At 44.7% G+C, this 16,795-nt stretch overlaps 1 protein-coding gene across 2 annotated transcripts in view; it reads right to left on the reverse strand.

Moving 5' to 3' along the window:
* LOC126869054 (proton channel OtopLc) overlaps window positions 1-12,495 on the reverse strand; it is a 34,222-nt gene extending 21,727 nt beyond the window's left edge. Inside the window, exon 1 of one of the 2 annotated variants that reach the window (XM_050625178.1) lies at window positions 12,233-12,495. Coding sequence is in view for 1 of the 2 variants with exons in the window: in XM_050625177.1 (XP_050481134.1) it covers window positions 3,556-3,694 (139 nt within the window). In the remaining variant the exon portion in view is untranslated. Of the gene's footprint in view, window positions 1-3,555; window positions 4,116-12,232 lie in introns of those variants that run through there. The other variant, XM_050625177.1, reaches the window with a different exon arrangement.
* Window positions 12,496-16,795: the final 4,300 nt, after the last annotated feature.

Raw genomic sequence — 16,795 nt, forward strand, 5'->3', positions numbered from 1 at the left:
TCGATCGCGCGAAATCGAGAGTAGGCCGTGATCGATCGGCCGGGACAATCGAGCCGTGGGACGATAGCGTAAACGCGATCGGATCGGCACTGGTTCAAGGGGAAGTCTGATCCTCGCCGAGTACGCGACATGCTCTCTCCCCATAGCAGAGATCGCCAAACATGGCACTGCCGATCGGCCATCGAGCGGTCCGCTAGTCACGTGCGTTCATCTTTCCGCGCGGCCACGCTTCGAGGAACTTGATGAGCACGAGACGGGAAAACGAATGAGAGCCATCGAACACGCATCGAAGCCTGCTCGAGTTCTTTTTACGTTATCATAGAGTGGCGCTGCACGGAGTAGCCGTATCCAGCGGGACTTTCCATTAATTACGTTACGGTGATCTCAATCGTCCGTTACATTTTTGGGAATTTCAGCGTAGAGAGTTTTTCTATTTACTTTTCCTCATTTGGAATATAATTGCGTTAAATTTCAATTGGCGTGATGCTGGTTGTATGGTCGACAGACGCAAGCGTTGCAAATTGGTTTAAGAATCGATAGTATCCATAATATTATATAAGTAAAGTATGATACGAGGTACGAGGAACTTTATTTAAAGTGGTGAGTGCGAGTCAGCTTTAACTTCGAAGGATTCTAAAAAATGTATAATTGATGCTTTCGAGGAATAAGGTGTACTCAGGTCTCAGTGACTATCTGTTGAAAAATTTCATTTCGGATTCTGAAGGGTTTAGTCGTATAAGGTTGTCCGAAAAGTTTCTTTCGTTTTATGAAGAAATAATAGACGCACAACGTTTCTTGTTTTATATTATTTTGTCGAATTACATAGGATCGATTTTGTTCTGTTGAGATAAACACCGCGACATTTCACACACTTGGTTTCACGTTTGTATGAAGGTGCATTACTGCAAAAAACACGTTTGCGAAAGGGAGACATTTTTCGGACAACTTAATATTTATCTGACAGTAATTTATCGCGAATAAGAGAAATTTGTCATTAGCTTAAAGGTTCTAAATAGATTGATAAGATAATATTCCGTCATCTCATAATATATTGTACGTATTAACCTAATTATGAAACGTACAAATTTCATCGTATTTGTCGATTAATGATTATCTGCCGCCTTCTGGAACTATGTTACTCTTGGGTTCTGCTTTTGAAAAATTATTAAGATGTTAACATGAAATGTTCGCTTACTCTTTTGACACTTTACACTGAGAAGTTTAATTACTTTGCAGACTTTATACTGAAAGTCTACCAGCCATATTTCAATTAATTTTTTAATTAGTAATTATCTGTTAATCATCAAACCCGTGCCATACCAATCGAGGATTAATATCGATAATTTCCAAGCCATTGTTTCGCTTATTATTTCGAAACCACATCTATTAAGAGAGTTCTTTCTCAAAACGAATATTTAATCGAAATCAAATCGACGGTTCTCTTAATTAGAAGCGAAATCGGAATTTACAGGTGAGCGGTACACGACAAATAGATGGGGCAAACAGAAGAAAGTAGATATCGGTCGAGGATGAATTTTTAATGTTTGCTCGGTGTTCGAATTACGGCTCGCATCGAAATGGCACGGTTTTCCGGCGAAAAGCTATCGATTCTTGAACGCGCCGCTAAATAGGTCACTCGACGCAGCGCAGGTAATTAGCGGGAGTAGCGAGTTTACGTAAGAACGGGTTGCTGTGCGTTTTGCAGGTAGCAGCGTTTCGTGAACTCGACGAGTCAGATTTCTCAGTTATCTCGTTTTCGCGAATAGGTGTCGATTGCTTCGGGTATCGCGCGATTAACTGGGTCATTTGTTTCTGTACTGTTTTACTCTTGCGATTCAGCTATTTACATTATATATATGTATGTATGTGTGAAAACTCTTCCTGTATCTGTATTCAGATGTCTCCAATTATTTTTAAAAAGAAACGGACTAAAATTACATGTTAAAGTCAACGAATTCTCGCCTACGAATTCTCATTCGTCTATATTTACCCTACGATGTTGCCAGCACAGATTTTCATAGGGAAAAATTATCGATTATCGAACGTTGTTGTGCGTGAAGTTAACGGAAGCAGTTATTTATATCAGCTAAGGGAACCGATGACACCAACGTGAATAATAAATGAGCTCGTCGAACAAAGCTCGTCTCTCGTAGTGCTTGGAATACAATATACATTGTATATTGTATTTTGTATATTAAATATATCATTTAATATACAAAAAGAGAAAAAATAAAAAATAGTAGATATTCACCAGGAAACGTAAGACACGGGTCGCTCCAGTGTTTCGACGTTACGTGATTTTCTAAAGTAGCTTTTCTTCTCGAAATATCGCTTAAAACGAAACCTGACGACACTCTTATTTTTAGTCTAACGGATATTATTACCAATTGTTACGATTCAGATCGCTCATTTGCAGGTATACAGCGTGGAAGAAATTAGACGAAGTGAAGTGTCGTAAGGAACGAACACTCATCGAGGTTGTTAGTTCATTGACAACGCCACGTGTAAATGTTTGCTTGCTGTCGCAAGCTAGGAATAAATTACGGCTACGAGCGTGCAATTGCAGCCGTCGAGCGCATACTAAACCATTTTCTCGACATGATTTGCATCCGTCGTTTCAGCTACGAATCTAACGTCCTTTCGTAGAATCGCGATCTTGTCACCGGTATTTTCGTACGTTTAGCAGAAGTTTATATTTGTATCGAGATTCGACTGTGATTTCGATCGACATGGAATAGAAACTACGTTCGGTGTATGTGCAGCGACGATGAAATTTCAAGGTGATTCGCAAAGCAGGAAAATGGCAAACGCTTGAATGAAACTAGAAACGTGGATAGGAGGGTAGAGGGGGGAGGAAGGGTGGTGAAAGCGAGGCTGCAGTTACTGACCTACCTCGAGTCACGATTGCAAGCTATCTCTACGAAGAGGCGGGCAAGAAGAAGAAAATACTACTGGCGGAAGGGTGGCAACGACCGACCGCAACGTAAATACACGGCAGCATCTCGAGAAAGGAACAAAGGAGGGTCTAAGGGGACGATGAAGCTGCCGAGAAAAAGACTCGAGTCATCAAGAGATACTTCGTCTTTTCCATTTTCTGTCTTTTGTTTAGTTAGCGTGATTAAACGTATGATACAGGGAAGAAGTGAGGGGCGAAGTGGATGACACGTAGATAGCGGAATCGTCGGTCTAATCGATCAATTTGTTGGAAGAAAAGTTAAAGGGGTGGCGTGACGCGTATCGCGAGTACGAGCTCCCGCTTTGAACGTGGTGTTGAATCGTACAAGGGGGAATTCAACAAGTGCAGCAACGGCTAAATGGAATAATCGGTCCGGTTAGAGCAAGCACGGATGGGGTGGAACGAGCGCGAGAAAACGCGGTGCTAGTCGGCACTGAGAACACTCGCGATCAATTTTAGGCCGGTCGTTGGTAAATCAGCGGGGAAAAGGTGATCGAGCTTTGACGGAGAATCGATCGCGGTCCGATATAAACAAAGAAGGCGAGGAGAAGTTAAAAAGGAATACAGAGAAGTAAAGTAATCGGAAAATCCTTGGTTACCTGTGTGCGAGTAAGGCTGATACAGGATTCTAACGCGAACCCGCCGGCAGCTAGTTTGTTCCCCGATAACTGACCTATCCGAACGCGCGTCCGGGTGACGCCGCGGCGTCGCGGTGCCCACTGCAAGCTCACGTTCCATTCGTTCTCTCTCGAGACGCGATCGCGAGTCGTGCTGCTTGCCTCCTATTCTTGCACATCGCCGGCTATATATTTAGAAATCCGCGGTTCGTCGGCGTCACAAGCTTTAATCACGATCCTCGGGGGTCGGCTATCACTGTTCCTTCTCCTTCCTATATATTTTTCCTCCCCCTTTTATTTGCCGCGCACTATCCTTATCCCTCTTTTTCCCCCTATCCTCTCCGTACGTGCTGACTCCTCCGTCGTTCCTTTTCCACCTCCAGTTCGCTCTGATTGTTCGCCTTCGTTCCCGTTTCGGCAGTCGGCGTGGTATGTGTCTCTCTGTCTATTCACGTGTGGCGAACGAAACGGAAAAGGACACGTGTGCGTACGTGTGCGGGTCTTAGGCGTGTGACACGTGCGAGCCAGCTCGGCAAATGTGGAATTATTTCTGCCTTTTGCCACATATCCCCTACCTGCCTCTTCCCACGCTACCTTGTTTCCCCCTTCCTTCGTACCTGCCTTCGAACGACGCTTGCTCGCTCGTGAGCCCGACGACGGCGTCGACGCCGATACCGGCCGCCAGAACGCTCGACGGCCATTCCGCCATTCTACGCGATTCACCGATCGCTATTACAGATCTTCTCTTGTCAGCGAACGCGTTCACCAACCCCACCCCCGTTAGTATCCCCCTCTTCGTCATCGATCCACGTTAGCACCGCTAATGGAACACCGGGATAGGAGACTTAATTTACTCTCTTGTCGCTTTTCAGATCTGAGAACAATTCGCGTGCGCGATGGATATCAGTTTTTTCCACGGCTCCCTTTTGTTTCTCATCCCGACGGGTGCCCTCTGGTTCGCGTTAACGTTCAGAATCGACAAAATGACGCGTATTTTATTAGAGTCAAGGGATCGATGACGCTTCGTTCCTTCCGGGTCATCCACTCTGTCTCTCTTGCTCTCTCTCTCTCTTCTTTTTTTCATCCTATTTTTTTCCTTCCGTGACTACGCTCCATATTTTCGCCTCACGTTCTTTCGAATATCGAATCCTATCCGCGCTTTCAATCGTAGCCAGATTAACGAACACCCTCTGGAATTGCTCGAGGGCGACGCGTTCAATCCGCCCGGTGCACCGTGAACGTACGTATAATCACAGACTCCTCGAGTCCCTGCAGGTCACGTAAATCCTTTAAGCGTGTGCACACAGATCAAAGATCCCGAATGCGTCCCGGAATAGCGTTCCTTTCGGTCCAAGCCTATCAGTGATCGTGCTCTTTCTTTGGAGTTACCCCATCGTCGATCCGAATACTGTAATGGATCGAATTCGATGCTCGTTTAGAACCTCTGAGACCGGAATAAACCGCTAGGCCGATATCGATCGATCGATAGAGCCGGCTAATATATTCTCTATTATGAGACCGTCGTCGTACTCTCGATGGAATTCTAGAAACGTGATCGTCAATTACCATATTGTCGAACGACTAAAGAATTCCGTGTAAATCGTTAATATCGTCGGTTGATGCCTAATTAATTTCTTCTTTCCACGATACTCAAAGCTAACTGTGCCGCTTACTTTCTGTGCCCGAGCTCTCGCATTTGAAATATCGATAGCCCATGGAGCTCTTCTCAGAACGAGTCTCGATATTCCTTTTTCCTCCGTCTTGTTCTCGTTTATTAATATTCCCTTCGTGCTCTCGTTTCGTCGCGATTTGTTTGAATGTTTTGTTTCGAGCTCGAGAGAGAACCTTTCGCTTCCATAGCTTTTCGATTCAATTTCGCGTATCGACTGGAACCCTCATCCCCTGACTCTGTCCTCGCCTGTTTCCCCCTTCGTGTACAAACGTCTCGCGAGGATAAAGCGCCGAGGACACATCGAAAATCGTCGACCCGGAATAAGCTCTCCTCCATATTTGAAAGCGCGCGATAAACGAGATTTCTTCTCGAACAACTTTCTGGAAATGGCGGATTTGAAACGAACCGACGAGCTCGAACGCTCTTTCTCTCTAATCGAGCCGCCACAGTGACACGCTCTATCGCGAGTAATTTTAATTATTCCTGGTTGTTTCACCGTGCACTGATTACTCGATTCTTAACGCATCGAGATACGAGGTAACGACACGAAGTGGAGAATTAACGTCAGAACTGAAAGGGGTCGTAGAGGCTAATCGCGGAAGTATATCTCCCCTTGAAAACAAGCGGCAGCGATATTGTAAGGATGCAATTACGAGCCAACCTTTCTTCGCTGTCAACAATTATTTCCTTGCCACCGATGTAAGACGTTCGTCCGCTCAAGTTTTCACGCAAACTTTGTTTTCTTTCGCGGCCGTCCGCGATAGCCTGCGCGCGACAAAAAGACCGAGCATAGAAATGCGCGTCGTTGAACAGAGAAATGGAACTCGACTCCAGCGAGCGGCTAACCCAGTTTCTTACTGGCGCATTTAATTTAAACTGCGAGATCACCGAAGCGCGCCAGCTGTGTGCATCCTTCGCACGTTTTTACGAATCCGTGTCTTTTTAATCTGTCGTGCTTGAACGTGGCAACGAATCGCGAGTGAAAGTTCGTTGTTCGACCTCGGTCGGATGTTGGCGGCTACGGAAGCCAGCAATTGCCAAGCGGCGAGAAGTTGCGACGTTGAGGAGAACAAAGTGGGCATGTAATTAAAAATGAAGCACGCCCTCCTATGGAATCGCGCCGCGCGTGGAGATCCTGTCGTTTCTCGGCTTCCGACATTCGTTCTCGCGTTCATCGAATTCCAGCCTCTTAAATTCCTCCACGTTTCGCTGACAACGCGATTCTATGTCCGGAAAACGCACAAATTTTTTCGAAAATTCTGCTTACGGTATTATCTAATGAAAAAGGGAATGCGTAAAGTAGAGTGTTTTGAGAAACAATAGTTCGACGAATAATGAATGACACGAATAATGAATGACGCGTGGAAGAGAATCGACAATCTTCGAGAAGGAAATTGACTCGCGCAGAAAGTCCGTGTGTCTGTGTGTGTGTGTGTGTGTATAGGAATTGGCTCGATGTCAGCCGAGCAACACGTATCGGGTTGGAAGGCAGCGAGAGATCTCAATGAGCAGTCCATACGAGAATGCACGGTCACAGATATGTAGTACGGTAGTCTCGGAGAAACAAAAACATCGCGAGGTTATCGCGCCGGCTCCGCCCGTACTCGCGTCCTCGAACCTGATCGATATGCCCGCCCCTTCGACGTTCTCGGAAAATATCGACCGAGTCCTGAGTATTTCGGCTCCATAAGCTGCTGCTTTTAGTATATTCTACCTTTTCCCTCCTCTTGATTTACCCCTCTAATATTCTCTTTCTATATCTCTACCTCATCGGTAGAAACCGCCAATAGCAATATCTTGATAGAACTGTTTGCGCTCGATTCACTCGTTTCTTTATCCAGAGGAAATTACCAGTCACTCCGAACTTGCCTATTTTTTTTTTTTTTTTTTTTTTTAGTATAGTTCTCCCTTTTTAGTATAATTTTCTAGCTACCCGAGTCTCTGGAAAAAACATTTCCTTATTTACGACAGTTCGAACGAGCGAAGTATAGGTTAAGAGACTCGAAATAGGTTAGGACGCACCACCCTTCGCAGCATCCCCCGAATTTTACCACTCTCCTATTTTCGTTTATATCGTCGTAAGAGAAACATCCACTCGTGAGAAGTAGCACGTAAACCAGCCTGTCAACTACGATGTTGCTGTATACCACCCTCGACATGCCATTATCGATATCTCATACTCCATCCTCGTCTTTCTCGAACGCGATTCTATCGGATTTAATCTGCAGATAATTTCCTATCCAGCTTTCCTCTGCCTTATCGAGCTTGTCCGCTTTTCGAGCACACGTTCTCGCGGCGGCTTTTACGCAGGTCGGTACCATAGTAGGGTTAGGGGAAGGGCAGGGATCACAAGCCTTGTCTAAGGTCGAACACGAAGAGGGAGGCTTACGGTGGTCCTGTTGGTGGAGGTCGTCGAGGATAAGGAGGCCTGGAAGCCGGCAGCGGCGTGGTTCCCGGCGCGATACGCGGCGTCACAACAATCGGACGCCGGAAGCGGCAGTGACGGCGGCAGCGGAGGCGGTGGATCGATTCGGTCGGCCGGTCGTGAACCTCGAAAAACCGTCACGCCGAGCTGCTGCCGCGGTATCCGACACGAAACACGGCCAGACTGCATGGCGACCACCTGTGAGCTTCGTGCCGGCGCCGGCGTCGCGACGCCCATGTACCGTCCATCGACCCAACCGCGCCACCGACGAGATACCGCGACCTCGCTCGACCGAACCTCCGCACCCGGGACCAATTCGAGATTCGCGCATGAAACTGCGTAAACCGTGGTCTGTCCGGATTTGAATTCTGGATATTGTTATCGTTGTCGTTGAGGGATGAGCAAAGTGGTTCGCTCTTCTGCATCGTATTACACATGCGAAAAAAACAGATTACGGAAAGGAAATATCAGTACCATACGCAATGACAAAAGGATGCGAAGACGTACGATGGAATATAATTTATGAAACAGATGAACCTGGATTAACCGTGGCATCTTTGGAATCGAACTATTAAAATAAAAATAGGCGATTTTGAGACGAATGGAATTTTTGGATATTTTTACTTTGAACAAAGAAAGGTTGTTCAATCTACAGTTACGGAATAAAGAGATCTCTGAAATTGAACAAAAATTCGTGTTCGTTCGAAGCAGTTATATTTTTCTACGGTTGAGAAATATCGCAAGCATCGCTCAAATATAAAACAATTGCTATCGGCACGCGCGATTTCTCGTTTCGGTATTCTGTTGAAAATTTTCTTGATGCGTTAAAAGTTTTCTTGTCCCTTGAAATAAGATGGAGATTGAAATATAAAAATTCCAGGATTTCGATAGAATTCGAAGAAAGTAACAGAATGTTTTCCTTTGTTGAGTATAAAATTTGATGATTCAAGATAAGATGTAATAAAATTATACTTGCGACAGCACGGTTGCTTCCGGGAAAATGGAGTAAGCAATAGCGCGTCTATACACTGTTACGAGTCAGAGAATCGCGCACGCCTATTGTTTCGCGATTCCGATGGAAGCAAAACATTCTACTTTTATTCGGGTTACGAGTTCATTCGATCCAATTTACCTTTAATCGAATCAAAAACGTTCGGTTTTCTTTCATCGGTGCTCCTTTCTAAGGAAAAAGAGGATCGTCGGACTATTCGGTTCGCGTTGCCGTTTGACGATTCGGAATGCCATTCTTCGCTATTTTCGCTCTTTTGACTACAGCATTAACAGTCGTAAATTCAGGCACCGATGTTGAGCGGCTTTGGGACGCCGATATTGTGGCAGAGCGGTATCGCGTTCCCAAGATAATAATCGCAGTAGTTACGATGATTACAACCGCCATTGTTCTTCCCGTCCGATATTATCCGCTTTCCGCGCTTCTCGCTATTTTCTGTCGGTTCGACGAAACGGCGAATATGACGCGGTGCTCGGAAGAAAAAGAAAAAAAATATAGGAAGGGGAAAAATGGGAAGGAAAAAAATGTGTCGAAGAGAGAGAAGTTTGAAGGGAAAAAACTGGGTCGTTGGGATGGATGGTGCGCGGCAATCGGGAACAACAGTCGCCGAGTTTTCCGTGCGTTTGCTAGTTCGCTCGATATTCCAACAAACGAATGTTTAGACCAGTTGCGAGATCGTCGCGGAGAACCGACGAGGTTGTGAAATAGGAGATGACATTCGATCAGATCCCACGTTCGTCTTGGGAAAAAATTCTATTACGACGGATCTATTACCGTGGGTTTATCCGAGTGGTTCTCGCGCGACGACGAACGCAACTAATACGAGTTTTCACCAGATCGCGGAAAGCGTCGCGACCGAAGAACGAGAAACGAAGAACGTGTATTTTCGACGAAATATTCTGAGTTTAAAACTTCAGATTTTCGTATAAATCACTGAGATCTCCTGTTTAATCGTAGCCTTCAGAAAATAATGTTAAATTGAAGATCTGTATGTCCTTGAGGATGTTACAATATTCCGTGACTCTACTATTTTTATTAGTTTCTTACCTCCATAACGAATTTCGATCTCGTTTCACAAAAAAAGACCAATGAAAAGATATTCACTGTGAAAACTTGCTCCTTGATGAAGCCACGCGATTAAACTTTCGCTCACTGACTGTCTAAGAATTTTCACTGAGAAACGCTTTTTTCGATTTTCCTTGAAATTATCGCCTGGATACTGCGTGTCGAAGTACGAGCAACTTTTCATCCGACTTCCCCGACGTCAGCCCTCTCGAAACGCGAATCTCGTAATTGTGAGCCGCGTCGCGAGGCACTCGCGTCGCGATTGGCGGCTCGAACGCGAATAATCGTGGTTTTATGATGGGCGCCCGATACTTCGCTCCTTTCTCTTCGCGAATCGTGGCTTCCCCTCGGCTCTTGTCGCTTCACGCTTCCCGCGTCCACGAAATTTTGCACCATCGATCGGTACATGCACTTCTATCGAATATTTCCGCGTTACGCTAGTAAAATATTACGAATACATCTGACAAATTTTAGAAAGCGAAACGAATCGCTTCTGCTATCGTCGAGATTCGTGTTCTCGTTGTCACGTTGAATTCTTGCGATTCGTGTTGTAACACGAGACACAAGCGTTCTATCTATTAGCTCGTGTCGAATCGAGGTACGAATTGTTAAGGGGAATTTCCAGTCTGAAAATTCGCGTTGTCGTTGTTCTCGGGGGACGAAGTTCCCAGGAGAAACTCCAGAACTTTTTCTTCCTTTCGCGACTTTAATCTTGAACGCTGCAAAGCGTCCTTCTGTACGACAAGATTCTTTGATGTGTGTCGATAGTCACCGAGTAGGTGCCTTTGTCATCCAAGTCTTCGACTCGAAGCGAAAAGAACGTTGTGTCGGATTAGACGCATCTGTATCTAGCCCTAGGTCGTATCAAAGCTGTCACAATTGACACCTAACGATTTATGCAAACACGAGTCATTCAGAGAGAAATTTCGCTAAGATGTATAATTTCAAAAGACGCAATCATAAATTCCTAAATTTTGGAAGCTCTGAATTTCTAAAATCTCTGGTTCTTTATTAATCTTTCGCGAACTAAATAATTCGTTTTTGACAATTTGTAAGAATTCTTTCGAATTTCATACGAGGATATTTCACGACCGTTCGAAAGAAAGAAGAGTGTGTGTTCGCGGCAGGTCGGCCATCCCTTCCCACATTACATTTTCAGCCCCCTCGTCCAACTTCTCCACCGACCTCAGCACAACGGTTCAATGCCACGGCCCGATGAACCTAGACACCCGGTATATACGCGTGCACACATACACACACCCAATTTCGCGTACGTATTCGAACGAGACCGTGGTTTTTATTTGCCGGACCTTGACTCGATTTTTGGCTCCTGAATCGTTGTCGGTACCGAAAGGTCAACAGATTTCGAGTTCGCGGCTTTTCGCCACAACGAGAGCCTTAATGGCGGGAACGCGTTAATTGGTCGCTATCGATCACGGGCTTTTTTCACGAAGATTGCACGCATCCCACAGAACATTTAATCCGAAAAATATACACTTTGAAAAAATCGAAATTAAGCGCGACTGAAGCTTTCTTAAAGTATTTTACAATTTTCTGTATGATAGAAATGTGCACTAGGAATCGATGAAAAAGTGGAGACGATAGGCGTGCGGCAAAGCAGAAACGATCAATCGCTAATTAACGCCGATCTGTCTGTCACGTTCGTTTATCGATTAGCAGAACCTAATCGAACAGTGTTACGCAAGTAAATAGCTCGACTTCCGATGCTATTATCCCGCCTGTTATGTACTTACGCCGGTACCTGATGCGTTCGTTACACGCGACTAGCTTGGAGATCGATAAAGCTCGCGTGGAAATTGTTTTGCTGTGAAAAGTCGTTGACCGCGAAAGCGTCGCGGAATCGAAATTCACGTCGTTTAGTTCTTTTTTTTTTTTTTTTTTTTTATCGCGTTGTATTCGCGCCTTCCGCAACCGATATGGCCAAGCCATAAATTCTCTAATTGGCCATGATCGCGTCCGCCATAAAGCAATTGTAATGCGATTCGAGTTTCTGCCCGTAATTAAGGTTAGGAACGACAATTATATATGCAGTTCATTAATTTCTTCAAAATCCAGTTTGTTGGAATCTTCGTGCAGAGACGTCAAACAAACGAGCGTTGCTGCAACATGCTGAGCGTTTCGCTGAACAACTTATAGAGTGCGTCATTAGATAGAGGAGCGCGGGAAAAATTTACGGTCGCGTTTCGTTCATCGACGTTTGCTCAATGAACCAAGATTCCTTTTCCGTGTCTTTCATCGACGAACGTTTTGATACAAAAATAGAAAAGGCGATTGTATCTACCATTGTCTTCTCTCATTTATATGATTTTCGGCTGACAAGTAAACCGTGTTAAATAGACCGTCATTCAAGACGAAACTAGATATCCAGGCAAATAGAAAACAGGCACGCGCGCGGACGAGGTAAGCAAGGGGGAAACAGCGTAATCAAAAAAGCCACTCAACGTGCACTTACGCGAAGCGTACTCACCCGTCCATTAAGCAACAACGATGCGCTCGTAGAACGCCATGAGTCGCGGAGATGGCCCGATTCAGTTTTCACCCCCGTATTCTATCTTCCCGCGAATTCTATCTTGTAATCACGTTCTCCCTTCTCGTCGCCGAATGGAACGGTAGTACTATGTCCAGCGACACGCTGCCACGATCTCACCAACTGTTCGGTTATTTTCCTCGAGCAACGTGCTTCCTCTGCGGCATTCGTCGAATGTAAACAAGGTGTTCGGAGCTTGCGCTGTGCCCGGAAGCTTCGCCGCGAACCACACAGACCTTTCTGTCCATGCACGCGACTTCTACGCTGCTTCTCTCTCTCTCTCTTTCTCTTTCTCTTTCGCACTCTCTCACTCTCTCTCTGTTTTTCTCTCTTCCACGTCCGTCTTTTCTCTCCTTTTTCCTCTTTCATTCACCTCTCGCGTCCCTGTCCAAGCAAGCTTACGGTTGGTCACCGTCCTCGTCACACCCCCTCGTAACCCGTCTTTTTCCCATCAACGGGAAACGCTCCCCCTTCGGAGCCTTTCTGCGTGTTACGGTTCGTAGCTGGAGAAGTTCGGTCGCTTTTACTGTCGCTGCCGCTTCGTCCCCGTACGATCCATGGCGCTGTAATGGCGACGCAACGGTTATGGGGGTCGCCGTGCGCGAAGCCACCCCCATGCACGATGGGGAAGCACGATCAATACCTTAACCCCCGCGATACGCTTTTCCACTCCGTGACGCTTGCCTGTCCCCCGACGATGTACCTAGCCCGCTCACCCTGCAACTCTCTATTTCTCTCTCTCTCTCTTTCGCTTTCTCTCTTACTTTCCCTCTACTCTGTACACTCGGTTCTCTGTATCGAATCGCACCGGTTGTCGACGAGACTCTACCTCCCGCTTTTATCGTCGACCATCCGTCGCTATTCTTTGTCGCGCACAGCGAAACTTTCTGTATCGCGTGGAGCATCGCGACCGATCTGGAACCTCCTCCTCGCGAGCAGTTGGAGTCTAGCGGCAGAATGAATGCGACCGGTGGCTCTTTATCTTCCAGCGATGCAATTGCGTCGGAGGGCGGCCTCGAGTGGCCAGAGCAACGGATTAATCGGAGCCAGAGAACTTCGAGGACGCTCCCCGAGTCTTTCGTCTCTGCCGTGTGTCGGAAATTCGTTTCTCGCGCTATAGGGTGCGATTATTTGGACGTCGTTTATCACTTCGGCTCCCCGTATCGAATTTTTAACCCCTGGTCTGCTCGATTTTATCGAATTTTATTTCAGCTGGTTTGGCTCTCACGATTAACAACAATTTTGAAATTCCTGAATAACACTTGGTTAAAGCGTTCTACCTTTGTCGATGTCGAATTGTAAATTGGAAAAACAGTTGAAAGGGTGCGTATAGTTGGCGATCGAATTTCTACGTGTTCTAGTGGCATTTCGATGCTGCACGGTCGTAAATTACCGGACACTGTACAAGAGTGATGGAAAAATCGCTTTTTCCGTTCATAGATGTAAACCGACTAGCTTCGGTTTTCGACTGTAGGTACAGGTTTCAAAGGACTCGGATATTCTTTCCTGGGTATTGATTTTTTCCATTACGATTTAAACGGGCTCCAGTAACGATGGATACGAGAGCGTATTACGAAGAGTTTGGCGGCTAAAGTACACCCTCGTCGAAGCGACGGGAGCCCGACAACGCCCAGGAGGGTTGAATTTAGCCCTTAATTACGGGGACCGGCTCACGAACGATCAGCCACCAGAATGTTTGGCTCGTCGAGGGTTTCCTCTATCGCGCTTCACCAGATGCTTCGTGCTTACCATGAGAGACGATCGTCCTGATTTTTTTTTTACACAACCTGTATCATTAAGAGGAATCCCACTACTCGTTTCCTGTATAATTTCGTTCCTTCGTTCGAGCATTTAAAATTTGATTCGTTTAAAATATAATGCCGATGTATGGATACTTGTCGATGTAGGTTAAGTCCATCGAAACAAACGTAGCTACTATCGTGAACGCTATTAATACCGTTATTTATTATTTGCTGTTTGCTATCGAAAATCAAAAATATCTAGAAGAGCGAAGGAGCGAACAACGAGCAAAGAGAGCAAGGTACACACCAACGATCCACTTGCGAGTGAACATTATTGCAGGCGTGTAAAGGGTCGTTGTGTTCGCACGCTCTCTTGTGCAACGCTCTCTTACCCTTCTCACGCGGGTGCCGCGATAAAAATGAGTTGCATGCGTGCTGTGTTTTAAGATGTGTCTCCGATTTTATTCAACGCCCAGCCGCCTTCCCTCCGATCCCACTCTATCGTCCGTGTTAATTCTCCTGCGTGTGCAGATCAATTTGCGAATTCACCTGATCATTTAACTTAATCCCGGCAGGACGAGTGTCATTTGTTAAATCAAGAAGATGAAAAATATATTATTTTCGTTCAGTTGATTCACCGAATGTTCAATGGTTTACGAGATATTTGTAATAAAGAATATATATTGCTTAATTGTTGTATCTTTGTAGCAAGAAAGAAAACGAAGGAAAAAAAAAATACAGCGAGTGTGTAAAGACGCATACTTACCATCGGACATGATGACGAACAGTGATCACCGGGTCTTCGCAAACATTTTATGATCACTGCACGATTTTCTTGTAACAAACTCACGATCAGTTCTCGAGACCTATAAAAACGTTCGATTATTCGCAAGAATTTTCTGTCTGGTACGAATGCTGATAAGAACTGTGTTTCATGAACGTGCTCGCGAATAGTATGCACGCTGCACGCAATTTGCAATCTATCGCGGACAGCGAGGATGCAAGATGTTTAATGAGGTTACTGGATGGTTCTGCAGGTGCGATAGATTACCGCCATGAACGATCGTGCTATAAACTTTATGGCGCTAGGCTTCTGAATGACTACTTGCTACATACGTATGTATAAATGATAGTACTTAAAAGCGGAGAATTATTAATCGAACACCGTTCTTCACTTTTAATTCACAGCGTTATAACTATCAAGGTATCCATCGACGTTTCATACGAATTCAAATGCTTTTCAGTGATTTTATTTTTTTATCATTTTATCATAAAATTTTATTTCGCCAGCATCATGTATATCTTAGAATGTAAACTGTAACATTAAAGATAAAACTAAAATTTGTCAGTTTTCCAATAAACTCCAATAAATGACAGTATACATAGAGTTTAAAGCACTATATTGTATCTGAGAAATATAAAATGGTATTTAAATCTACTATAAATAGATTTATATTGTTTGTAAGGGATTGAAAATACTATATAGTATTTCGGTATATTTGTTCTTCTGTTCTTTGAAATCTTTTCCTTCTACTCTGATCTCACATACTTAATATTCTTCTAATTCTAATCTCATGTATACTAAGAAAAAAAAAAAAGAAGAAAAAGAAGAAATTCATTTGTACACGTAGAATTACGCGATTATGTAATATTTTCCACGCAATCTCATTCGATTCGTACAAATTGACATAATACGATTGCTCATTACGTTACGCGACAAGGCCGCGGTGGTTTGCATTATGAGACTTCGATGCAACTATGCATATGGTCCTGCACATCGTACTAGCTTCGCTGAAACTTTCCATTAATTGCATAATTAAGCAAATGGGGACGCAAAGGTGTACTAAGTGCTTCGTCTCGAAACTTCAACGATCTTACACAAGATTTTGGGCAACTGCGAAGATGACGAAGTTACAAGTAGATGAGAACAGATTAGAAGTCTAGATGACGGAGACAAAGTTATACTCACCTTATGAACAATTAAGGCGACTTCCTTATTAAAAGACCACGCACGTAACACGGAAACCAGTTGCATCCAGTGTACACGAAGGATGCATCGATATACGCACGTTAACTGAAGCCGTTTCGCCGACTGACCTTGTCCATTTTACATAGCCGCGACAAACGAGCGTGATTAAAGAGGAATTAATTAAAAAGCTTCGCGTCTATGACGCGAGGCTTCGCGCTATCATACTTCTTTACACGCGAATACATTCTCGTATTTAGAAAATTTCGATTTCCTATGCAATAGATTGTTTTATAACAGTTCCGCACGCGAACATAACTGCGTAAATACTATAGAAACATTTGTGCACTCGAGGATAGCATAGACGAGAAATCATGGCCGAGAATGCTCGATTTAGATGCATTTTGCTCGGTGAAAGTCGCGTCATGATTCGATTTTCCTCTTTTTTGATTTAGTTTAGCCTGTTCTAGTGGAATGACCGTGGCGGCTTCGTGACAGGACTATCTCAACGTCGAGAGATCACAGACTCTGAAATCGAGAGCATAGTCGTAGGTATTTAGGTCGACGCTCGGCCTCCTAGACTCGCGACACTGTGCTGTTCAATGTGCGTGGAACGACTTGCAGATAGAACCGCCTGCATCAGCGAAAGAAGCATCGAAGAAAAAATATTCATCTGAATATTACGTTCGTGACGTCTTAGTAATTTTGCTGATTGTTACAAATGCAGAGTAGATGGATACGGATCTTGGATTCATTATTCGAAGTACGTGCATATTCGAGAAATATTTTAATAGC

Source organism: Bombus huntii, chromosome 8 (assembly GCF_024542735.1).
Source record: "Bombus huntii isolate Logan2020A chromosome 8, iyBomHunt1.1, whole genome shotgun sequence".
NCBI lineage: Eukaryota > Metazoa > Arthropoda > Insecta > Hymenoptera > Apidae > Bombus > Bombus huntii.